The sequence below is a fragment of the Anser brachyrhynchus genome (genome assembly GCF_964034855.1).
Source record: "Anser brachyrhynchus genome assembly, chromosome: 5".
NCBI classification, from domain to species: Eukaryota; Metazoa; Chordata; class Aves; order Anseriformes; family Anatidae; genus Anser; species Anser brachyrhynchus.
Window position 1 is genome coordinate 42,859,480 of NC_137699.1, and position 25,622 is coordinate 42,885,101.

General features: G+C 40.6%; 1 protein-coding gene across 11 annotated transcripts in view; it reads right to left on the reverse strand.

Moving 5' to 3' along the window:
- Positions 1 to 25,622, reverse strand: part of LOC308196527 (uncharacterized protein) — a 129,892-nt gene that overhangs the window by 77,487 nt on the left and 26,783 nt on the right. For 10 of the 11 annotated variants that reach the window (XR_013952257.1, XR_013952258.1, XR_013952259.1 and 7 more), the window contains exon 4: positions 2,149 to 2,288. Coding sequence is in view for 1 of the 11 variants with exons in the window: in XM_080595636.1 (XP_080451762.1) it covers positions 2,149 to 2,179 (31 nt within the window). In the remaining 10 variants the exon portion in view is untranslated. Of the gene's footprint in view, positions 1 to 2,116; positions 2,289 to 25,622 lie in introns of all 11 variants that reach the window. The other variant, XR_013952264.1, reaches the window with a different exon arrangement.

Consider the following 25,622-nt stretch of genomic DNA (forward strand, 5'->3'; position numbering starts at 1 on the left):
CTATGAACACACTAGTGCTCTCGGGCTCCGCAGTTTACAGTAGCCAGGTTCTTTCCTTTGTTCACTTTAAACCATTCTTCTCTCAGCAAAGTGGAGCACTGCCTTGTTCTAGTACAGTAGGATTCAGCTAGTAACAGTCCTCCTTCTTCCTTATCTATTATCTTCTGCATAGGCAACTTCTGAAAACACTGCTACAGAGTTTTTTTCAGAGCCTGCCACAAATTTGCCACCTTCTCTGTGAGAGATCTTTTCTCCCTGTTTGGGGACACTTTTTACTACAAGGGTCCTGAATAACATCATGTGCAGCCAGGAGGGAGAAACAAGGCCTCCTCTATTTCCACTTTCTCTGCAAGTCCATCAGCCATACATGTCAGCTCTTTGCCTTGCAAAAGGATGCGGAATTCCTCTTCACAGAGGAAGGAGCTGGGATTACGTTGTTAAGTGACTTGACTACACTGAAAGGGGTGTCTAAACACACAGGTCCCAGGATTTCAGTTTAATGCTTAGCCCAATAGATAAGGCTATCTTCTGTGCACATGGCCATCTTAGTGTCCAAAAGACACACTAGCCCCTTCCTAGAGGATTCACCTTGGAAAGACACAATGATTAGGGACTTAGGATGTAGCAAGTTGCATGCCAGAGATAAAGGCCCTGCTGATGCTACTTTCACGGTGGTAGCTTGCTGAGGCTGTCACTCTGTGAAGAACCAGAGTCCAAAGGTCAATCAGCAGCAACTTCGGGAGAAATCACAATGGTTTTGGCCCCAGCAGTTGGTTAATAAGTGAGATGATATTGCCCCAACAGTTTTGGTATTAAATGAAAGGGTAGAACTCTTCTTTACCTGCAGAGATTCCAGCTTTGAAAGCAGCCAGCAGCAGCTCTGTAGGAGGAGAATTGCATGTGGAGCCCAGAGGTAAGTGAATAGCTAAGCCTGTACTGCCTGTTCTGTAAAATGCATAGCATTGGCAGGGGCAGGGATGCCCCCAACTTAGATTCCTTTGGTTAAAAGTGTCGGGGGAGCCTTAGGCAATGAAAATATGTTCAACGAGGCTGCTGCTACATTGGCTTTTTAATAAAGGTCCAGACTTCCTTAGTCCCTGCTTGAATTTAGATTTTGCAGGAAGTAAACAGAGCCAGTGTCAGACTCCTCTTCTGGGGGCAATGACAACAAGGAATACGCAACTGTAATTAAACCAACTCTTGAAAGGAACCTAACTGTAATTAAACCAAACCTAACATGGAATAGAAATTAGTCCTGGTAATTGATAAACAGTGAGTGGAGTTATCAGACTGTGATGCGTGGATTCCACCAATGCCTCTTCCTCTCTCAGGGATCCCCCTGCACGAGTAGTAATGAAGCAGTTTCTCACCTCCTCTGTCCCTCCCTCCCTCCTTCCATCCTTCCCTCCCTCACACAAGACAGTCTTTCAAAACAGCTGGATGGCATGCATGGCTATATGCTGTCTGCCTACATGGCTCTCTCCAACCCAAGGAAAGAGGAAGAGAGGGATCCAGATGCAGCAGGCCTGTAGGCCAGAGGAGAAAGCCCCTGCCAGTGGAATCTCCCTCCTTGGTGACATTCAAAAGCTGTCTGGACATTGTCCCGGGCATCCTGCCCCAGTTGGCCCTGTTTGAGCAGAGGAGTTAGACCAGATGACCTGGAGAGGTCCCTTCCAACCTCTACCATTCTGTGATACAGAAACCATCCCATCCAAATGCTCAAAGAGCAAGCAGGCTCACTAAAGCATCTTGGAGAGGTCTCTGGTTTGTTTGACTGGTTCACTGTCAAATTTCTTCTTTACCCACCCAAGCTGTCTTTTCTGTGCACTGGCTGTGAAACATGTATTTCTAACACAGTATTTCAACACAGGACAAGGCAGTCTAGCTCTGACTGAAAATTGCTTTGCCAAAAGCACAGCAAATGGCAGAAGCTAAGAACCCCACTTTGCTATTTGATTTACTTTCCAAGGGTTTTGAATGTGCCATTTTCCAAATTTATTTTTTCCATACTCTGGTATTTCAAAACACAGTAAGAATTCTTGCCCCGTGACAATTATATTTTTTTTTACATTCTCAAAACTGAAAGTTCTTGCAGCTCTTCCCCGAAATTAGTTACCTTTTACATAATTACAGTGTTGGGGAACATACCAGCTTCTTGTGGGAACTTCATATTTTTCATTTAGAAAGATTCAAAAGATCTGCCACGTGCTCTGTAGGGGTGGTCTAAGTCCTCACCAAGGCTTCTCAGCTGGGCACATCAAAGATGTAATTCACCAGAAGAGTCAAGCCTGTTGAGAAAAAATAGGAAGAGAAACACAGGAGCTGTAATTCCCAGAAAGCAGCAGCTAACAGTTAAACCCACATAGCAGTTATTTTGGATTTCCAAACAACTCAGCCAGCTACCTAGTTCTGAAATGCTTCTATTTTTGCAGTTATCTGTGATAGACCAGATGAGATCGAACACAACACTATAAGGCTACCCATTTTGTGTAGTCTGTAGTCTATCAATATCTGATTCCACTCTTAAATACTGGTTGGTAGAGCTGTGTGGTTATGTGTAAATTTTCATAGAAATATCAAAAAGGAAAGTTAGTCTTCCTTCATTTCTAGTTAAAAAACTGAGACCTAAAGTAAATATTTTAAACTACAAACTAAAAAGGAAAAGAAGCAAAACCCCGAGACTGTTGGTTGTTGGTTCTTGTTTGTTTGTTTTGTTTTGTTTTTGTCTGAAGATAATGTGTACAGCAAAAAAACCTGCAAAGTAAAACTGGGAAAAGGTTTGGCTCTCCCCACAACAAATAAGCCCCTCTCAGTACTAGAACTGAAGGTTAAAAATGTAAGCTACAACCACAGTTTGATATCACATTGCAGGTTCATCTGCAAGTCCACAAACTCTTTCTTACTTCCAGGCATTTTCCCTGTTAGGGAAAATACACTGGATGAGACTGAACGAAGAACTTCACCTAATTTTCACATATCTAAATGCAACATGTTTCACTTTGAACAGGCTGCCTGGATTAGATATAAGTTAATTAAAACAATCCCTCATTTTTTGCTGTTTAAAACTTAAGACTTGGTAAAGGAGGGGTAAGACAGGACTTTTTATTACTCTTAGATGGTGCAAAGAGGACCCATAAATACATCTCTTCTCCCTGTGATCTCATTCATCTTGCTGCCTTCCCCACTCCTCTTTGCCAACAATCAGATCCCAGTAAACAACCTCAAGTGAAATTTGCAACTGTCAGATAAACATTAAAAATGCTTCTCTTGTCCTTTCCCATTGCTAGTACCATTAATATTGTAATAGAACAAAAAGTTATGAAAATGAATGCATGCTGCTTTTGGAAGTGAATGATGCAGACAGCAGCTGTGAAATATATACACTTGAATATGCATAGACAAAGAGATACAGTGCAACCACAAAGAAGTATGTATATACTTACAGCCAATGTTTTAACATACAGGACCCAGTTCTAACCTCACGCTACTGCACACTATGAAGCAAAACCACTGACTTTTGTCTGGTATAAACTCAAAAGAGGTAAAATCAGAATTAAACTACGGTGATTTTTTTTTTTGAGAAATATATCAATTCTACACATTTTTTGTTATTCTTTTTTTTTTTTTTTTTGCCTTCATTTTTAGTCAGAGGCCAGAATTACAATTTGATTTTGCCTGTTTAGTATTTCCTAGCAGGATGCAAATCCCTAGTTGTATGTCTACTGTTAATTTAAAAAAAAATTTGTACTGCAAACTTAAGTGGAGGAATATGAAAAAAAAAAGTAAACAGTAAATTCAATCTCTTTTACTCAAATTTGCCCTTTAGACACATGTGAATTCAAAGAGTACCCACTAAAAGTCTCATAAGAAGAGAAGTCCAGCCCTCCCAATCCTGCAATGAAAATAGTGTGTTTGGTGTCTTCTGTCCATCTGAACCCTCACTGAAATCAACAGGTTTGCAAAATGCAAGATTTCAGAATTGAGTCAGGTTCCAAAATAATCCCCAAACTGTCTTAAAATACCATGAAGTATTGTTCTATTTTAAATATATATACTTACATAGATACATACGTACATACATACATATATATATATGAATTTTCTATCTGGCTTTTACATTTTCTGAATTTTACATTCTGTTGTTTCAGGGTTTTCAGTGCAGGTGAAAGCTTTGCATTACTTTAATAAAGTAAGTTGAGGATGCTTCAAAAAGCAGGACTTCAGAGGCTGGAGTTTTAGGAATACTCCCAGGTAGAGGGGCAGCTCTAATGGGTCAGTAACTGTGCAGGGAGACTCCACAGCAACAAAGTGTGCCTGAGAGGTTTTCCTGCTTGATAAAGACCTTAGCTCTCTGAACAAAAACACACTGCCAGTCATATTGTTCCAATTCCCGATTTATTGAGACTTCATTGGGTCACTTTACAATCTCAGGATGCATTTTGTTGCTCCTGATCATCTATTTGTGAAGTCTCTTAATGTTAAATGCCCAGAATTCTCTCTCTTCTGAACCTTGAACTTTTCAAATGCACGTCCTACGTGCTCTTACTTTTATGTGCAAGCCAAAAGATACCAGGTGGGAAATGCCAACTGGATCTTTCCAACTCATGGTTCTCCACTGTGATTTTGCACAGAAACCATTGCCTAGTTAACTTATGCTTACATTAAGCAAAGGTAAAGCAAACAAAGAGAGATGTTAATTTCATAGCATCTATAGACTGCAAACATTCTAAAGCTGCCAACTATCTTGAAACATGGTGTATTTTCACCTGTTATGAAACATAATTGCAAAAGCAAAATTGTTTTTGGATGTTCTCATCAAAGTCATAAAAAGGTCAGTCAGTCTGATCAGGTTTCAGCTGTTCTAGTGCCCTTTAAACTGAAATTTGTTTCATTCATTCACTCTGAAATACTGATTATAGAAAAATTCCGCTTTAGACTTCTGCTATTTTAATCACAGATCACCAAAAAGTAATCAACTTCTGGAATTCGTATTAAAATTTCATCTGAGTGGCAGTCAGGTTAGGTGTGAGAGTCTAGTTGGATGAAATTAAAAACTAACATAAGGCTGTAGGAAACTTTAGTTTAAAGTAGATGAAAGCAAGTAAGTGTACTGCAGTCAAAAAATTGGGCTGGTCAAGAGGTATGATGTGTCCTTTCATAGGCAACTTATTCTACTGAGTTAACATAAATACGACTACAGCTGGTCACACTTAAAGAATATTTCCCAAAAACACCTCACAGGAAATGTTCACTCTTTGGTGCTTTTCCTTGTAATTCATATCCAAATAATCTTAGGGTTGACAGCACACTACACTTCTAGCTAGACCATGGTGTTATAAACTTACAGGCTACCTTTCACAAGTCACCTATGGATACATTTCATCAGCAATATTTACTGGAATAGTATATATAAAGATGTCAAGTTGCCTCAGTAATAGTTTGTTCACAAAACAACTTTCTTGTTTGAACTCCTTTTAGATTTAGACTCAAGATAGTTTACACAAACTAGTTGCTTATATTTGTTAATACAGAGTTTAAATAGCTGTTCATCTTCCTGTGTGGTTACCTCCCCTTATTTTGCATACTGGGGGAATCTTACCATTATTACTAAAAACTTCTTTTCTGTTAAGAAGAAAAGATAACTGCTTACTCTGGGGTCTTGCACACTTATCCCACCATTAGCTATCTGCCATCTTCAGGAAAAAAACATTTTTCTATTCAAGTGTTCATTCAAGCAAGTCAGTTGAAGTACCATGGAGCACAGGATGAAAGAGCTTTCCACTGACTTGCCGTCATGCTGTTATTTGCATGAGGGCAGTGGGGCTATAAAAAGTTCCCTTCCTCAAATGGGATTTTACACTTATATAGCACTGGCCCAGGTAAGGAAAAAGAGACAAATTAGGAGCAGTCTGCTGCTGGACATGCCCAGGAGTGATAACCATGAGACCCTGTCATGGAGGAACTTCAATGAGCAAAGGCTTCACCATTCCTTTGTTGAGATGGAAATGCAGCCCACAGCTCCAACACAAAGTTCACTCTGCATCTGACACTCTGTTTGCAGTTGGGTTTTCTTGAGCCTCAGGGAAACAAGTGCGATTGAGCAGAGACAGCATAGGGCAGAGCTGGAATCCTCCTTCCATTTATCAAAGCATCATCGGAAAGCAAGCATCAAGGAAAATAAGCACTATGATGATCCACGTATTAACTTCCTGCCCTCCAAGGTCAGCATTTCTTAAACCATCCAAGAGATTACATTCTCTGCACAGTCTCCAGCCATTTAGAAATGGATGGCAAAGGAAGGTAAAGCTCTAATGGGATGAAGTGTCAAAGAGAGCTTTTTATTTAAAGAAGTAGAGAAAAGAAAAGAAAATGGATATTTTAACTTTTATCTCAGAGTTAGTTAATATTCACACTTAACTGCTGAACTGGCTAAATTCTTTTCTTTTCTTAAGGACCTTTATAAATTTCATCATTAATAAAATCAGACATTCAATTAGCAGGGAATTTCTGATTGCTAACTGAGATTTCCCCCCCAATAGTTTCTCTTTTTTTCTCTTCCTACTCTCTTTTTATTTTCTCCTCCTACCCCTGTGTCCCCCCTCCCTTGAAAAACCAAGGGAAAGTGAAAACTGACTCCATTAACCTCTGTCATTACCTAAATCCATCTCTTAATTAATATGAGTTAATATGATTAATCAAAATAATGAGACAAACCTATTAAATTAGGGTGTTTAAATTACAAATGGAAGTGGTAAAGGCAAAGGGACTGATAACGAATAGCTGCAGTCAGAGATGGGGTTAGCTCTTGAAATGATATGTGACAATCAGTAGAGACAATCGAGAATGAGGGGAAATCAGCAAGATCTGTGTGAGGAAAAAGCTACATGCAAAGAATGATGTTGCTCAAATGCCTGGTAGTACTTCCGAGGATCAGGTGCATTAAGATAATATTTTTATCCTCAGCATGGTGGAATATAACATAGGTAACAATACGATCATCAAATCTTACAGCTTGCTGTTAGCTTCCATAGCTTTGGGTGATACAGATTTTACCTAGTTAAAGGTTACCACTAGCTGTTTGCTAGGGGTTCTGTGGCATTCCCGAGTCATATTAACACTGCCCCATGGAGATAAGATTGAATGGTTTGTACAGTTCTATACTGGAGGCACACAGCCTGAGCAAGAGCCTGCAGTTGCAGTACTCCTTCATCTCTGATACTGACTTTCTTTGCGACCTCAGGCCAGCGCCATGAACACCTTTGTCTTGCGTGCTTGATTTAGACACACCACCACTCGCACATGCAGTTCCATATTTTCTCTAAACTGTAAACCTGAGATCCTGCAAGCTCTGGCACTGTGGCCCTCTGAGTGCTGAAGGCAAGTTATATGAACAATGACTTTTCCCCAAGAGCTTACCAAAGGTCAGAGTTTCCCACTGGATTTCCATCATTCAATTACCTGTTTGAACTACAGTTCCAAAATCTGTTTAACTCTTGTCATAGACCTCCAATTAAAGTGAAAATAATGTTACTATCATAGGTCACTGTAACAACAAAAGTTATATTCATTCTGGGAGGTGATTATGTGGAGTGCGCAGTCTTCCCTTTGGAGAAATCCATTAACAGTTTCTATTTCAGTCAAAATCATCAGCAAAGGAAATAAATGTAGTACAGGACTGATACAGGCAGAAAACTACACTACAAACTGCTGCCAGAACAGTTAGACATCAAACAGAGGGAGGTGATGGTATTAATTATCATATTTCAAGCACTAAGAACCCCTAAATCTAACAAGAAGTGAGTTTCCTAACAACCACATAGAACATTTCAAGACCAACCCCATCCTTTGTATCTTCTGTGTACCATTTGTGGGCTCTGTATAAAGCTGAGAGCAAATTAGGGGCTGTGGGTGTTAATAAAGCATATAACTGATGAAGACTCCATCTAATATAAGATTTATAGACCATTTTAACCATTTTAACATCACAAATGTTCAAAGGAGCTCATAAAGAAGTTCGGAAACAGCATTTCCAGCACATTGTGTGGGAAGGCACAAGTATAGGAAGTTGAGGGGCTGAAAGGGAACAGGACAATGAAATTGTCTGCACAGGATGGAATGTTGAGGACACAATAACAAAAAGATTATCAGAGACAATCCATGTTTGAAGGAATGATCAGGAGCTACCAAAGTGTATAGTACATCTGGTGTCAGCCAAACACAAAGAGTTTTTCAATTGATGAAGTGAACCAATAAGCAATGTTTCGAAACACCCCCTTCCAGAGAACTGACCTGATGCTCATGTGTCACCAGATAATTACCACCTTTTTGTCAACCCCCTTGAAAGGCAGAACAGGCAGAACAGCTATAGTGACAAGGTGCTACTCCACTTCTATAGCCAATGCCTAGCTTAATAGACACATAGCCCAAGACTGTAGACACACTAATTCACAGCAGGAAAAAAAAAAAGATGCTTTTCATTGCCATATTTTTCTTTTCTGAACAGAAGTGTCCTAAGGCCGTACTTATGTCAGCACTATTTCTCACATTTTTAAGTAAATTTCTTTTCCATTAAAGACAAGGAGGTTACAATATAGTCCTCTAAGAAGAACAACAGCAGGATCTAAACAGTGTAGATGGTATCTGATGGTCAGGCCATAGGACAAAGTTAGCAGCTAGTTCTAGGTGACTGATGTAGCATGAAGAAAAGAATATGAACTCTTTTAAAAGCAAAAACATGAAATTAATTTTAGTGTCTTTGGGAAGAAAATGTACTAGTGTGCTATTGCTCATTTTTGTGGAGGAATGAGTCAATTTCTTAAAGTACAGTTTGGGATTTAATTCCATCTCTGCATACACCTTGCAGCAAAGGTTTGAATCTCACAGCCTGTGTTCAACTTACAGTACTGCCTGTCCTCCCTTCTCACCCAAATGAAGATGTGACTAGAAACTTGTCCTTAGGTAAACTATTAAACTGAGTAATAACCATGTTCCTCCCAGTCCCCCGTCCTCCCCTACGCTGCCAGCACCTGCTGCTTGTACAAGAATCTCCTCGAAGGGCAGCCACCCGACTGCCTCATCTGAACAACCACTAGCAAGTGCCTACTGCCCATCTTGACAGAGAAAGGCTGTTGTTCTTAACATTTATCAGTTCATAATTCACACAAGTATGAAGAGAACTGAAATTTCAGCTTCAGCTTTGAAACTAGATTCCCCCTCCTGAGCAAAAGAAGCGGAGAGGGATGTGCCAGTCTCTGCTCCCCAGTAACCACTGGCAGGACTCAAGGGAATGGCACAAAGCTGTGCCAGGGGAGCTTCAGACTGGATATTAGGAAAATTTTCTTTACCGTGAGGGTGGTCAAACACTGGAACAGGCTTCCTAGGGAGGTGGTTGATGCCCCACACCTGTCAGTGTTCAGGAAGCATTTGGAGAATGCCCTCAGTAATCTGCTTTAACTTTTGGTCAGCCCTGAAATGGTCAGGCAGGTGGACTCAATAATCTTTGGAGGTCCCTTCCAACTGAACTGTTCTGTTCTGTCCTATTCTATTCTAAATGATCTAAAGCTGGAGTCAGGAGCTCAAAACTCAAAAATTTTCCAAAAGTTCTGCAGAGTTGCTTTACAAAAACTGCACTGTGCAACTGACATTGACTGACCTCTTATTCAAAAGTCATGAAGACCAATCACGATTGCCAATCTTGTCATCCTGTCTACATTCTGGGAATATGGCTACGTTCACTTCGATTCCTCAACCAGTAATAGAAGATTGTGCAGTGGAAGCATTTATCTATTATATGGATGGTGAACAAGACAGAGAAAGATTCAGGCCCCTCTCCTGTAGGCCTCCTGGCTTTGCAAGTGCCACCAGGAGTACAAAGCGGGTGGTCAGGAAACTCAGCAAAATCCTGCAATACAGCCAGGGATGTCTCTCTGGGAAAAGGAAATTTTTTTCAAAGTTGGTCTTACTCCTTTGGAGATATTACCTCTAGGAGTGCAAGAGAAGTCCTTACATCCATTTCTGTAGACTCTGAGTGTACGCCACTGCAGTAGTTTCTAATTACCTAATGGTCTGTTCAAGCCCTGGCTTCTTTGCCAAGACTACTGTCAAGGAGACCAGTCAATGCCAGCCATGATTCTGACCCAGATGTTCACTGGTAATACACTAGCACAAATTTACTCCAAAGGCCAAATAGCTATTTGAGAATGCCTTCCAAGCAGTAGTGGAGCTGGATGAAAACCAGTGCTGTAGAAGTGGTCTTGAACTCACACGAAGCAATACCAAGTGTCTGGAAGGAACAAATCCTTCCAGTTACAAACAAACACCACAATAATTCTAGGAAGTGGAAGGAAGTGAATCAGCAATCTAGTCAGATCTCTTTTGATAGCACTGATTGGCAGCCCTGGTCCACATGAGCAGAGAGGAGAAGTGGCCATGTGTCTGAAACAAACAGCTCTAGGAGCTGCTCCAAAACAATGAAACTGAAAACAGAAAAAGCAGAGCAAATGTAATGGCAGGACTTGCTTCCACACAGGCCAAAATCCTGAAGCTCACGTCTACACATGAAAGCACCACACATCAATCAACAGCTCCACTCCTCCCCCATGGAGAAAGGAAACATGCAAAGGAAAGGGTGTGTGGTCTTTTGCAGGCACGCACTGCATTCAGGAGAGAATGATGCAAACCTGCCAATCCCCTCTACGATACTTCATCTGCCACACACTGCAGCCCAAGTAAGGAAGACGCTTGCAAGAACTCAAAAGAGAGGCATGGCTTAAGCAGCTGTCACAAGTCTGCCCATGCTTGGGCAACTATCTAATTATCTCCCTAACATCTCCCTCTCTACCTTGTCAGCACCTTATTCATAGAACCGCTCTTGGTTGTTTTTTTTGTTTGTTTGTTTTGTTTTGCTCTTTGGCATAGCCACTTTTGTTGGGAAATACTCCTTTTGTTGAAACTGAAATGTTTTTCAGGACAATACTCTCCTGAGCCAACCTTCGCTAGCAAAGGCGCCCTAATTCACAGTGGACAATACAGAAGCCTTCATGTAGAAGGAGACCTACATATATATGAGAGATTTGGGTTCGGGTTTCTAGCCTGCGTTTCTGGACCAGAGACTTGAACTTGGCTCTCCCCCAGCATAGCTAAATGACTTGATTGGTGTAATTTCTTCTGGGAACATTCTCTCCTGTTGGAACTCTTTCACTCTGAGTGAATTAATAAGTGCTTCTTTGGCAAGGACTCAGTCCTACAGTTGCTACAGTACTAGGCTGTGGAAGATCCCAGATCAAATCTCTGTCTGCTCCAGTAAATATTTGCAGTATCCCACATAAGAATATTGACCACTTGGATACTGGCTATCCTACAAAATTTTTCTTTCCCTCTGACAAAGTTTCACAGAGTACTGGTTTAATCACACAGGGAACAGAAAATATATATATATATATATTAATCATAAGTTGTTGGATTTGAGAAAATGAAACATACTGAGAAAAATTATGGTCCACAGAGACTCTGGTAGACTTTGATTTCTGCCACAGACACATTACTTTCCTGGCCAACTGTAAAGTTGTTCTAGTCAAGTACTGCTCTGAACTGAGATTACAGAGGTCTTTACAAGGCCATTCTTCTTGCTTACTCCAGGTTCATTAGCAAACAGCAAGAAAGAGCTGCCATTTCTTCCAGCCAAATTAAGATGAAAAAGGAGGGCCAATGGGAGTAGAATGATCTGAGAAAGCCTTACAACATTAATGCTATTAAATCATTGGTGGTGCCATTACAGGAGAAAGAAGGCAAGGGTAAAGGGCACAAAGTCTTTGCAAGGGTCACTGACCCCAGTCATAACCACTGTAGGAATACGGGGTTACTGCCAGGAAAGCAGCACTAGTATTTACAATAGGATCAGCTGTGGCCTCAGCTCTGTGTGAAGCCAATTCCATTGGATGCACAAAAACAGAGTAGGGACATAAACCCATGTCAATAATGAGAAAGAAACAGGATGGTGCTGCAGTTCTTTGGTGAGGGCCACACACAAATCTCTGGCTGTTCAAACAGCAGAACTGTTGCCAAAGCAGCTGCAAAAGGGTTTTGCTTAGTCACCTGAAATCTTCTAATGGAAAATCTTACTAGAAAGACCTCCCCTCAGCTTCTGCATACTGTTCTTTCTCCTCCATGTATCTCATATCTTCTTGTGCCTGTTTTTCTGTTCTCCAAGTTAATTCATTTTCATCCAAAGCCTCTGAATATTTCCAGTCTTTCTCCTCCCTTGGATCTGCAAACCCACAGGAGCAAAGAGGGGTGAAACAGCAGACCTTTTTATTACTTGGACCTACTGAGACTTCCTTAGCACTCTTCATTTCCCCTATCTCCCCGTATTGACTCCCATCAAGTAGTCAGCAGGGAAGGCCAAAAATAGCTTACTTGCATTCTGGGTTGAGGAAGAGGGATCTAGAGCAGTGTGGATCAAGCAAATTCTTAAGAATAGTCAAACAAATCTCTTAGTGTAGATGGAAGGGCCAGAAAAAGAGATTTAAATACAGCAAGTTGGCTAGAGTTGGCAAGCTGACTGAAATTGGCTGGTTGGAAATAAAGTGCAAGCTGTTAACAGAAGCTTTCTTCTTGTGACCATAAACACACTCATGGCTGGGGAGCACAAGAAGGAAGAATGCTCTTGCAAGTTATATGCAAGACATCACTTGGTCACCTGGTTTGTTCTTTTTGAATACTGGCACAGAGAGACACCACAGGGTTGTCTACAACCTCAGTATGACTCAAGGACAAAGACAACAGGAATCTCTTCAGCATGTTGTTAGCTTCATAGAGTTATAATTAAAGGCAACAAGACTATGTGGATGATCTCCTTTACACTTCAGGCCACTGAACTACACTTTGAGCATAATGGTGATAAGTTAAAATGACTCTTTCATTAAGGCACTGGATGGCACAGGGGATATCCAAAATGAAAAACATCTTTGCTAGTGTTTCCATTAATTAATCATTCTTACTATTGAAAGAATTTACCTTATTAATGGTGTAAACTGCTCTAGTTTCCAGATGCTTGTCCATATTATTTTAAAAGGGTCCTCTGATCATGGTGTTGAAAAAGTACACCTTGTATTTTTTCTTCATGAAGGTATATCTGCAACATGTAAGTCACTTCTCGATGTTTTTGAGACACTAAACGGAGTTTTCCTTGCTCATTCCAAGTCATCTTGGTGCCTCTGCTGCGCTCTCTTCATTTTTTTTCCTCCTTTGAAAATCTCTGATACTAGAGCTATGTGCTATATGCTACTGTAAGTATGCCAATGCCATTCATATAGATTTAAAATCACTCCTACCAACTGTTCCTGTGGTCAGCTCTAAGGAATGCAATAGCCTTTTCTCAATATATAGCTACAGAATGGAGGATTGCAAGATACAGTACTTACACCCAAGTGTATTACTTTGTATATGACTGCTAATGCTAATATATATTTTCTTAGAATTAGACTTTCCTCTAGAGGATAATCACTTCATATAAAGTTTTTCTCTTATTTATCACCATATCACTCTTGTGACATTGCAAATACTAAAACTCATATGTGGTTTATAGTTACTTCCCAGTCATGGATGAACCTGTTGAATAGCATTGAACTCGATATCAGTTCTTGCTGAATCCCCTGGATACTCTCTCATTCAGTGATATTTCCTACAAATGATGCCTTTGAGCTAACCAGTTCTTAAGCCATTCAACAGACACTTCACTGATATCGTGTAATGCTAAATTTTTAGCCAGACTATCATGTGATATTAAGGTAAATGCTTTATAAAAGTCTAAGTACATTACGTTTACACAATTGCCTTTAACAATCCATTTTTTTGAGATTACATTCTTAAGATCAAGTTTGTTTGACAAGACCTAGCTTCCATAAAGCTATGTTGAATGACATTAATTATATTCCTTTTCTTTAGCAACTGACTTCCCTATGAGATTTTCCATTGCTTCTTTGTTATTTTTTTTTTACTTCTGGCATACAAAATCAGGGCAGGATGAAGCCACAGCATGACTGGGAATGGAATGGGAAAATTTCAGAAGAGGAGATGTGCAGTGATGCAGTTCCTCCCAAAGGTACCACCAAACAGTACACACAGGAAATCACAGCCCTCTTAGCTGGTTTCTGTTCCATACCCAAGGTGAACCCTCTCCAGGTGATATCATAGTCCTTGAAATACAAAAGAAATCCCCAAATGGAACAAAAGCTAGTGTCAGTAATTCAGAGATTTCCTAAAGACACTGACTTGCTCATTTTGAAGTATTTTCTAATTTTGGAGTTTTTTTAACACTCTTTTGTGGTAACCAATGGACTGGAGAGGCTTCTGGATCCTCACATGATACACAAGCATATTGTTCTTTACAAATATAAGGCAAAAATATATTATGCATGTGTCTGGTTCTGCAAAGGTTAAATAAACTACACAGAACTCTGCAGGGTTTTTGTCTAGCATTTACAGGTTTGGAAATCTCTTCCCACCTTAGGCTAGATTAGGTGATCTTCTACAAACAGAGAAACCTTCCCTTCAGAGAATTAATTGGTTTACATTAAAAAAGTAAAGGGGAAAATCACAGAGCTAGAGAACTGAAAAGGGATTTCAGTTCTGAAGCTTTGTAAAACCTTTTAAGTTTTACACTAGCAAACAGGAGTTGACGACCTAGTATGACCTTGCAGCAGTCACGTAACCCAGTTCTATGCACGGGGGGCCCCATCAGTCAGTTCAGGACTCAAGGCTCTGAACTGCCTTATAGGACAGTGGGACATTTGAAAACATAGATAAGTGCTTTGGGGAGCTCTGAGAAAGATACAGGACTGCAGAATATTGGTACTCATGCACCAGACAGCCAAAGAGTTTGGTGCCAGATTCATCCCCTGTACACAGACCTGTACTCTATAGACTGTCAGCTCCCACCATGTTCCTCAACCTCCTCCAGTTCCAGAGGGCTTCAAGACTATAAAAATTCATGTCATCAGGTGGCACCTGTAAGAAGCCTGATGTCACAGCCTGCCTTTCCTACCTCTCCTCTCTGTAGTCTCTGCAGCTTTTGGCAATTTTCTCGAGAGGTGGAGGAATTCAGGATCTCTATTTAAAAAGTACTACTCAGCTGCAGCTGGATACTCAGCACTTTCATGTCCATCTGTCTACGTCTACACAGCAGAGTTCAGGAGCAAAACCTTCCACTGAGGCAGAAAGAAAAATAAATAAATAAGGCACACTCACAAGTTACAGAAAGTCATTCACAATCTTGCTTGAGTTGGCAACTCCCCTGCAAGCACCTAAGTGTACGAACTCTTCACTGCACAAAATAACCAGAACTGCCAATCTTCTTTCTGACTAATACACCAGCCACGTTTTGCGTTTTCCACTGCTGTCCAGGGACGTGTTTTTTCCCAGTTTCCTCCAGACTCCCTCAAGAACAGCAGAGCACCTCAGACCTAAGAAGCCAGAGAGCACAGAGGGCCAGAATGAGAGCCCCGGCCCCGGCCCCGGCCCCGGCGGCACGAAGCGTGAGGTTTTGGTGCCCCTCTGTGGCCGCGGCCGAGAACAGCAGGGCCCGGCCCGCTCTGCCTCCGGGGCGAACGCGGCCCCGGGCTCGGAGGTGAAAAGCCCTGGTCGCTTCGGACCCTCACGTTTCTCCCCAGGAGCAGAGCTGAAAGTTTATTCTGTTTCAAAACGTGATTGAATAAAAATGGCAATAAAGATTAATAAGGTTTTTTAGGGGAAAAGGTTTCAACACCGCTGCCTTTTATTACGGGTAGAGGAAGCTCCCAAACTGCTTGACTGGCCCAAGGAGTCCACCCAAGGGCAGCTGCCTTTTGCCCCGGGGCGAGAGAGAGCCCGTTTCTGTCAATGGGGGGCGTTTCTTCATCAGAAAAACAGCAAGAGCCACCAGTGTGATTTCCTACAAACCCCTCTTTAAACACACATTGGGAAAAAACTTAAGGGCAAACGGCATGTAAAGACAAATTCTGCTGACTGAACAGCTGACTGAAAAGAGCTGCAGGCATTAACTGAGACAATTCAAAGAGAGTTGTGGAAAAAAAAAAAAAAAGACACCAGCAATACATATTCACTGGGGGTACCCAGCCTGGACGCAGCAAGCCACTGTCTGGACAAGTTGAGAGCACAAGGAGTAAGTCAGGGCTCACGGTACAATGCAGGCACCCAGCATGTGGGGGTACAGGCATTTCAGTGTGAAGCAGAGAGGTAACCATCCTGGCATTGTTCCATGAATATTTGCTGCTGGGACCTGGTACCAACTGCAGAATGGCAACAGTTTGACGGTACTGATTTATAAAGATAGAGAAATTCAGGCTAAATTCTGCTATGACAACAGAAGGGAATGACCTGGCAGGGACAAGAGATGGTGACACAAAGCAAAGGAGAATGCATGCTCCATATTAAGAAAAGCTGAGCAGGCTGTCTCCCTTGGTATGAATCTGTTTAATCATCTTTATGAATGGCTAAAGGTGAAGGGACTCTGGAGAAAACAGTCCTGGGCTGGTTTTTCAAACTGAGGTTTTGCAGCATTTTTACCCTTTATCACTTGAATCCTTGCACCCTATTTCTAATCTAATTTTTGGCCAAAAGAAGATTTCTAACGTGAAATGGGCTTCCTAAGTCTTATTCTCATGCTCTGCAGGGGAGAAAAGAAAAGAAGGAAAAAAAAAAAAAAAAAAAGGCAGAATTAACTTAGCAAAAAAACACACTCCCCTCCAGGCAGAAAGATAATGAAATTATGAATGCCTAGCTTTCAGCAACAGTGGGATGGAGATTATATTTTTCCTGTTTTCAGTGCAATACGTGTACATGTGATCTACTCAAAACACAGAACTACTCAGAACTACCTTACACCAGATCACAATCCTCAATAGCCCTTTTAATCCACAGCATGGTACCGGCTCTTCCCACAGGGTGACTACACACAAATCCCCCCAAGAACCCTCTAACAAGCAGCTATGATGTCTTTGCTTCAACAGTTTAAGACAGTGAGGTACCTGCCCCTCTCAGCAGCCAACAGCCACCAATGCTGTTGCAGGACATGCAGAATAGGACATACTGAGTACAAGCCACCAGTACCAGCAGTTTAAAATTACATGAGAGTGCAAACTGCAAACTACAGCTGCTGAAGTGCAGAAGCATATTCCCTATTGACGTTCTGAAAAGTAATGTGTTTAAAATTCAGCCTGAAAAGGGCAAGCAGTACAGGTGTTCTCTGCTGGCACTTTATGTTGAACCACTAAAATCATGTAACTAACTGTCCAAACATCTAGATTCGTTGCTTGTTAAAACAAGAAACCTTATTTTGATAAGAAGAGCCTTTTTTCTTAGTACAAAAAGATGTTTTGGTTTATTCAACTAGTTTAGTTCAAAGACGTGCTCACTGTAAGCTGATAAAACAACTGGGAGTTGAAAACCAGGAAGGCTTACTTTTCTCTTACAAAACATTAAGAAAAATAAAGTATGAGACTGTACATCGAGTTAGTTTCAAATACTGAAAGACATCAACAAACAGAAATAATCTGTTCAATTCCCTAAGTACAGATCGGTGGCTTTTTTTTAGCATCAGATTTAACCAATAAAATATTTTCTTAAGCTTTAAGTAAGACTACCTTTATCATTCAGGATAGATAACTAATAAAAAACGTTAAGCTGTTTTTCCATTGTAATTGGATTCCAATTTCAGTCCAATTAGATCTTGACACAAATTAATCTTCTGATAAAAATGAACCCATGATTCTCTAGTATAATAAAAAGTAAAAATTAGGAAACTACATCCTTGCTTGACTCAAGCCGATACACATATAAGTAGTACATCTCCCTGGTCAGGAGTAGTAGTATACTTAGCATACTGACCTGTATGTATTAACCAAAAAAAGAGGGATGTGGTGATCACCAAAATAAAATTAGTATTTCCTTAGCAATTTAAAATGTAACATTGTATGACAAGATTAAAATAGATTAAAAATCACATTTCCTGTTTCTAATATAAGTCTTTGATCTGAATACATATACTCTTGCAAAATCCTGTAATGGAAATAAAATTGGACAAAGAAATTGGATTTTAACTGAATTTGTTAATCCAAAGGACAGGATAATGAATCTGATGGATTACATTAATCTTCCTCGAGTTACATGGTGCTCAACAGTGAGAAAATTCTTGATTTGCAATGGATTTTCCTTTGACTTAAACTCTTCCTTATGAAAACAGAAGTTTAGTTAGAAAAGCAAACCTGAAGCCTTCCCCTTTCCTTACTCCAGGCAGTTGAGAAACCTTACTAAGTACCACCATTCTTTCTGATCGGTGACACATATGAGAGACAGGGAAATATTTTTGGCCTTAGGTCTATGCACATGAACATATTGGAAAAGAGGTCTCTCCTACCTGGCAGACTGATTGCCCAGACTGCTACAGTTCGAAAGGATTCCCTGAAATCACTCAAATACAGTTTTCAGATAGCTGGCATTTAAAAAGAAATCATGGTGTTGCTAAACATTAAAGAATACCATCACACAACTCAAAAAGCTGAGATGTTAATTGAACAAATAAAAAGAAGAGGTACTGCATTTTTCAAATCACACTGAAAAATTATAAATTATATACTTGTAAGACTAGAACAGGGTAGAGAAGAGAACTTCCAGCTTCCAAAAATTTCTTGATTCTGAACCCTAAATTGTCAAACCTTTACTAGTCAACAGACTGAGTACTGCTATTGTAGCTCAGCCCTGGATTTAAGATTTTAGATCAAAGATACTGTTCTAGTGAAAGGTTCAATACCTCATTTCCAAGCAGATGGAAATATTACTTTCAAAGAATTGTTATTTTTGTATCCAAACTGTTGTTTTTTAGCAGAAATCATTTTCATTTCTCCACAGACTCAGACAAGAGGGAAAAGACTTCCTAACAAACATCTTCTCTAAGGAAGGTAGGGGACATTTAGAATCAATTCAAGCAGAAGGTATCTAAGCACCAAAAGTTTGATTTTCTCTGAAGGCATCAATCTTATTAGTTTACTCATCTCATTCCCTAGTGTTTTATCTGATTTATCTTTAGACAAAAAGCTGTATTTTGAATCTATTGAAATCATCATCAGAAGTCCCACTACCTTCTCCAGGGTCTGCAGCCTATACGCTTTGAGGCAGAGCACACAACGCTGCCTTGTGCAATGCCACACGCCCTGTCAGCACTAGAAATAACAGAAACCTCTTCTTGAGATAGTTCTAAGACAAGAGCATCAATGTGCTTGGGAAACAATACAATATAGTAGCTCTTTTTCAGACATACGGGATTTAATGCCGTTCTTTCAGTTCATGACAATGAAATGTTTAGTTGCACTGTTGCATGCCAGGCTCTATGGTATCTCCAGCAGAGAGTGGCCCATCCTGGGAAATGTTCCAGCTGAAACTAATGGGAACAAGGGGAGCACAACAGCTCAGAAAATCAGGCAACTTCTTCAGAACACAGCAGATTCAGATGCAAGTGGATGAGCATTCTCAAACTTTTTTTACTGGTAAGGATGAGCAGTCAAAACACATTGGAGATGACTGCTCTATAAAAATAGACTCAGTATCCCTCAGTGGAGCCATTTACTTTACTACAGACAGATTCTTCTCCTAGGGACCCCTTTGTCCGTTCTACCTATGTACAAATACAAGCAGATACTTAACAAAAGCCTAAATATATTTGTTTGTGCTACTTTGGTAGTAATTGCATCGAGAGTATGATGGCTAGAAGCTTTCCTCTGACCCTTCTGAAGACTTTTAAAAAGTTTTTCTGTCTTTGATGTTTTATCCAAGTGAATCAAAAAACTGACTAGATGTACTGGTACCCTCAGCCACTGTCATCCTTCTGATCTATTGAATAATCTCATTTCTTTCCCTTTTAACCCTCTTACAGTACAAGAGTATTTGTTTTCCATCAGCTCTTTACCACAACTCTGTACGTGTACAAGCCTCATTTTTTTTTCTCTACATGTTTCAGCAGCTTTTTCTTAATTTTAAGCCTAAAGTCTGTGAGCAAATTTTGGATGGGTATTTTGTGCTCTTTTGCACTCTCTTCTCTCAGGGGTGACTGATCCATCCAGCCTTAATTCCACAGGTCAGTAGGATTCACTTGACTCACTTGCAAATGACTTAGTACTTTCACTCACATTGCCATCACTCAATTTTTTTCTATCCACATATTTTGATTTTGTCAAACCAGCTCCATTGGATTGATGACAGGAACATGGATCTGTCACGGAAAGTACCCATAAATAGTTTAAGAACAGCTAACAGTTAGCAGTTTAAGAATGGTAGGATTTGTCCTACTGTAAAGTTGGAAGAGGTACATCTACACAAGACAAGCTTCTCAATCATGCTGAGTTGGAAGTTCAAGAACTGACTTTGCATGATTTAGTTAGATTTGCTGCAAGGCCAGAAAACTTCGACTGTGGTCAGGTCTACTAACATTTTATGGGCTGACTTTTGCATGTGTTCTTCTGATTGATGTGCATTTGCTGTTTCCAAGAAAGAACAGATGCTGTCTTAGGGTGGTGGTTCTGGCTGTATTCCATTTCAGACACCTGCCAGCTGCTATACTGGAAGAATTTTCTCTCTGAGGGTGAACAAGAACATGTATGACAACAAGAAATCACTTTTGTCCCTTACTATAATCCAGGAATCATCAAAGATAGGGGAGCCATTGAAAAAAGACTGCCTGGGACAAAGTCAGGCAATAATCCTGGACTAGCATGGTCTTTCCTCAGATCCTGGAAAGAGAATGGAAAGTATAGCCTGCCTGTCATTTCACTGACCATACTTTACTCTCTTCTCTGAACCTAATCAATAATTACAGATTGATTAAATGCATTTGCAAACTCCATCTGTCAGAATTCAACCTGGGACATGATAGTATTCTCAGATGGCAACATCCCGTGAAGAAAAACAAAAATCAATGACTATGACCTTTCTGGCCTCTGTTAAGGACACTACCTGGCTGCATTCTGCATTTTAAATTCTATTTTCCAATAAGGTTAATTTTTTAATGGTATTCCTTCTGAGACTCTGGGGAATCATGGGACTGCTTTGCTTGTTCTCCTTTGGGAATCTCAAGCTGATCTGCCATGTTCTAAATCATTTCTCACAGTCAGGCCCTATTAATCACCAGGACTTTGCACAGCTGGGCATCATATTCTCTGTTGATAATTCCATATATTTCTACAGGGCTGGAAGGATCTTCAAGTGCTTTTAAAATTATGTAACAAATCATCCTTTTCACACAGAAATCAACTCAGGTACAAACAAACTGTAACAACTTTCAGGATAGGGGTCAATATCTTCAGTGATCCTGCAGTATATAGAACTATGGGGTCCTCGTTCAGCCCTGTGGTTTTACCTCCTCTATAGAACGAAGTAAATCAAAAGAATAATGCACACACATATTTCCACCTGACTGACTGTGTATAACCCAAGTGGATGGAGGATGAAGAATTAGCTTTTTCTTCTGAAAACAAGCTGGAAACACAGCTTTAAAAATATTTAAGACACAGAGATGGTTCATAGGAATGGCAGCTCCATGGATCCACTTCAGAATGCCAAGACATCCCAGCATCTTTCGCATCCTGCCATGAAAGACCATGCTCCTTGTCTGCCTTCTTCCTGCTCAACAACAACCGTCCTTGGAAGGTGTAGTGCCATAACACAAAGGAGAATTCCATATGTTCTCTGCTTTCTGGCCTGATGAGGAACAGATACTGTTGAGCCTCAGGAGTCAGCTCACCCAGTGACAGCAGCTGCTGAAATGGGGTATGTACTGAACAGCTGTACAACAGCTATACATAGCCATGTTAAGACAAAGCTGTAGCTATAGCAGCATGGCCAAAGAAGTGGAATGACTTCACATGACCCTATGCAAACACACGTCCTATACATCAGACAGCAGGCATCAATCTCTCTGACCTCTTTGACTCAGGAAGGAGTATGTCAAGTTCGCTTCCCATAAAAAGTGCTCAGTGCCTCTGTGCTGTTAGGCTGGGGATGAAACACTGAAGGAGCCACACATACTTACATGCCATGCATGGAATGAAGGAAACTCACAATCTCAGGCAGACTGACACCTCTGGAGAACAGCAGAGCAGACCATTTAATATAAGCATATTACAGTGAGTGCACACTTGGAAAGAAGACAAACACTCAAGAGAGAGCAGAAGTAAAACAACACAATGCAAATTCTTTACACATCTTCTAACTATCGGGAAATCAGAAGGTCCAAGCAACAGGAGAATGAGTCCTCTGCTTCTACAGAACAAATTATTTCCGAGCAGGCTTGAAAGATAAGGCAGTCCAGAGCATTATGGATGAGAGATATTTATCTTTAGGTAACTAACAACAGCCTGACTAAAGGCATAAGCTTAGCTGCCAGCAACATCTCCATAACTGCTGGGAGTCATCTCTACATCCAATGAATAAGTAGATTTTAGAATCAGGAAGGCAAACAAAGGAAGTCCAAACATCCAGTGCAGGTAGCAGTTTGCACCAAGAGCCTGATGGATCACATCAACTCTATCCCTCCATCACCATGGACAGTATTTCTCCTGCTCAGGGGAGAAATAAAATGTCTACGTAATGTGGGTGTGCATGGGTTATCCTTCTCTGTTCCTTTGAACAACTTTGCAGTATGGAAAATTTGCTAAATAATAGTATTCAATTCTAAAATAGAGTAAGAATCCCCCCTCTGTTTGGGATTCAATATCATTCCCATTGCCCTGTCTATGGAGGTCACCTCCTTGTTATCAGTTCCCACTAATTAAAAGATTAGGAGATCAGGAAAGTCACCCTGAGGAATCAGTTATTACTAGCAGTAACAACAGCTGACAAAGTGGCAGGGACATATGACAAAATATCCTAACCCCCTTCTGTCTACACAGCCTCCAAGTTCATCAGAAGGGACTGTAAGGGACTGGACACAACACTTAGCATGATCATTTTTGCTTCTGTGGCCTACAAAATTCATTTCCACTCTCCCAGTGAATTTACTGCTAATGATGTTTCATCAAGAACTGCTTTCCAAATGACTGGCGTATGCAAGCCCATGTTGCCAGCAGCAATCTTCACCCTCACTAAAGCAATTATAAGCTCAGTTCATTCTTCGATGGCACATACACATGCGTGACGAAGGCCTCTGCATCCAATTGCTGGGTCACTGATTGGCAATAACATATGAACCCATGACAGGTTGTTTCTTTTCATTTTCAAGGCAGCACCAGATACTTTATGTTTAGACTGCATGGCTTCAGCATAGTGATGGTGGCATTGTCTGTTCCTAGTGCCATAAAGGAGACCACGTGAGCCTCCAATTGTTTTAACATTCGGATAGCGTTGGAGAGGCTCTGGATTTCTTCTGCTGATGCTGTTGCTCCCACAAACTAACAATGCATCCTCTATCTAGCCCTGCAATTGTTTCATTGATGCTATCATGTCAGGGAGCAGAAGCCACGGCTTAGGCATGAATTAAGAACGAGGACTCCCAAGGCAAAGCTCAAACACCTTGGTGGAAGCAGTAAGTTCCCCTCGCTGTTCTGAGGATCTGAGCCTCTTCTTTTCCCTTACAAACTTTCCTCTCTGGATTTCCCAGTCACCTTGCCCAATTCGACATCCTACTCTGTGATTCTGTGAGCTTATTCCATGCAAACCACTAGCCCCCAATGTTAAAGACTTCTCACAACATTAACCTTTCTTGAAAGTGCTTTGAGAGTCATGGATAATAAGTACTATGAATTGCAAAATACATTAAGTGTTTTGGAATCATTTCCACATGACTTGGTTGACAGTGGGCCTTCTCTCTCACAGTCGGGCTCGACACCTATTATAAAACACTCTTATAGTCACAAACTACCTCAAAACAATTTCCAACATGAAATATCCTGTTACGTTTTGTCTTTGCACCACTCTCAGCCACAACTACAGGAACATTCTTGCAGTAACACACATGGGAAAAGAAAGCAGATTTCCTTGCTAGACATGAACAATAACTCATAAAACTCTCAGTAGCTATAAAGAGATTCCTGAGAACCACTTTTCTTACACCAGACAATGACAGCTTTACACCAAGAATCATGCATGGGGCCAAAGTCTGCCAACCTGACACGAGTGGAGTTCCAAGCACTCCAAATGGAGCCACTTATGACAAAGCAGAACTGAGCCTGTTCAAACATCAGGGAGACCTGAAACAGGACAGCATCTTAAAGGCTCCTGGCAAGAAGTTTACCAAAGAGAAAAAAGATACTCTCATAGCAATAGAAAAATAATGAACTGTCTAGATCAGGTAAGTATGCTCCTGTCTATACTCTCATAAATTGAAAACAGAAATACTTCCACAGGAATTAAAAATAATAATAATAATAATAATAATAATAATAATAATAATAATAATAAGTAGAGTTCATCAATCCGAAGACAAAAAACCCCTGTCTCCCACTTTACTGAGAAATATCAGAAACATAAACAGCTTAGCACAACTAGTTCTATTACTATCCAGAGTTGATTTTTTTCAATGTAAAGTTCTTTGAAACAACCAGACCTACAGACACCCAGCTTGTTCATCTTCACCGGACTTTCTAAGAGGACTGACTGACAGCCTGCTTGGTAGAAAGACTGGCAGTCTTCCATGATAAAGTCTTTATGTCTGGGTCTTGAAATTAATAGCTGCAGCCACTGAACCAAAAGAATTTTGTTCTAGTAAAAACTGTCAAGCTGATAACTCTGGAGACTGAGGTGTCTCATTTATTCACAGAACAATTAAATTATAGAAGGCACAGGGCACATTCCTCCCAACTATGCCTTTCAGATGTTACACCAATAAAATCCTTGTTCTGAGGCATTTCTGTTGGGATGAAGGTGGATTTTTTCACGGCTATGGATGAACCTGTCAATGGAAAGGGGCAATTAGTACAAATCCCTGACTGTAGATGTGCAATGGGAACATCTGTCTCAGCAGGAAAGACTGACATCCAAGACATTTTGCAAAAGCCAGAGAACAGGCAACAGATGGCAGCAATTTTCAGTCTCCAGTGACCGGCTTGGACTGTTTTCTGGCTAGCAACTGTGAATGGCTCAATTATCTGGCCAGTTCCCTCAGACTTCAGCATCTATCTAAAGCTAAGAGAAGTGCACATTTGGTGAAAATTGTTTTTAAAATTATGTAATATAAACAGGGCTAGCAACATCACTCAATTCCCATCAAGTTCAATGGGAGAGCAGGGATACTTAACTAACTGCTCACAGGCTCCGACCTGTGTCTTGTCCAGTGGCCAGACTGGTGATGTACCTGCTAAGTTGGAAGACCCACATTTTACAACAGGGTTCTGTCTTTCTACCAGGAGTCTGACAGAGGTACAAAGAGACCAAATAGCCCAACAAACAGATGATTCAGCCTCCAGAAAAAAAAATGCAGCAATTTTTTTGCCTCTTATTTTATGCACCTTTAATACTTCCTGTACATGGAAACATACAAAAGCACATAAGCACGAGTACTCCATCTACCCAATGATAAAACCAACCTACTGCTTGAAGACCTCCCCCCTCCCAAATCCACCAAGCAAAACACAGGCAAAGAA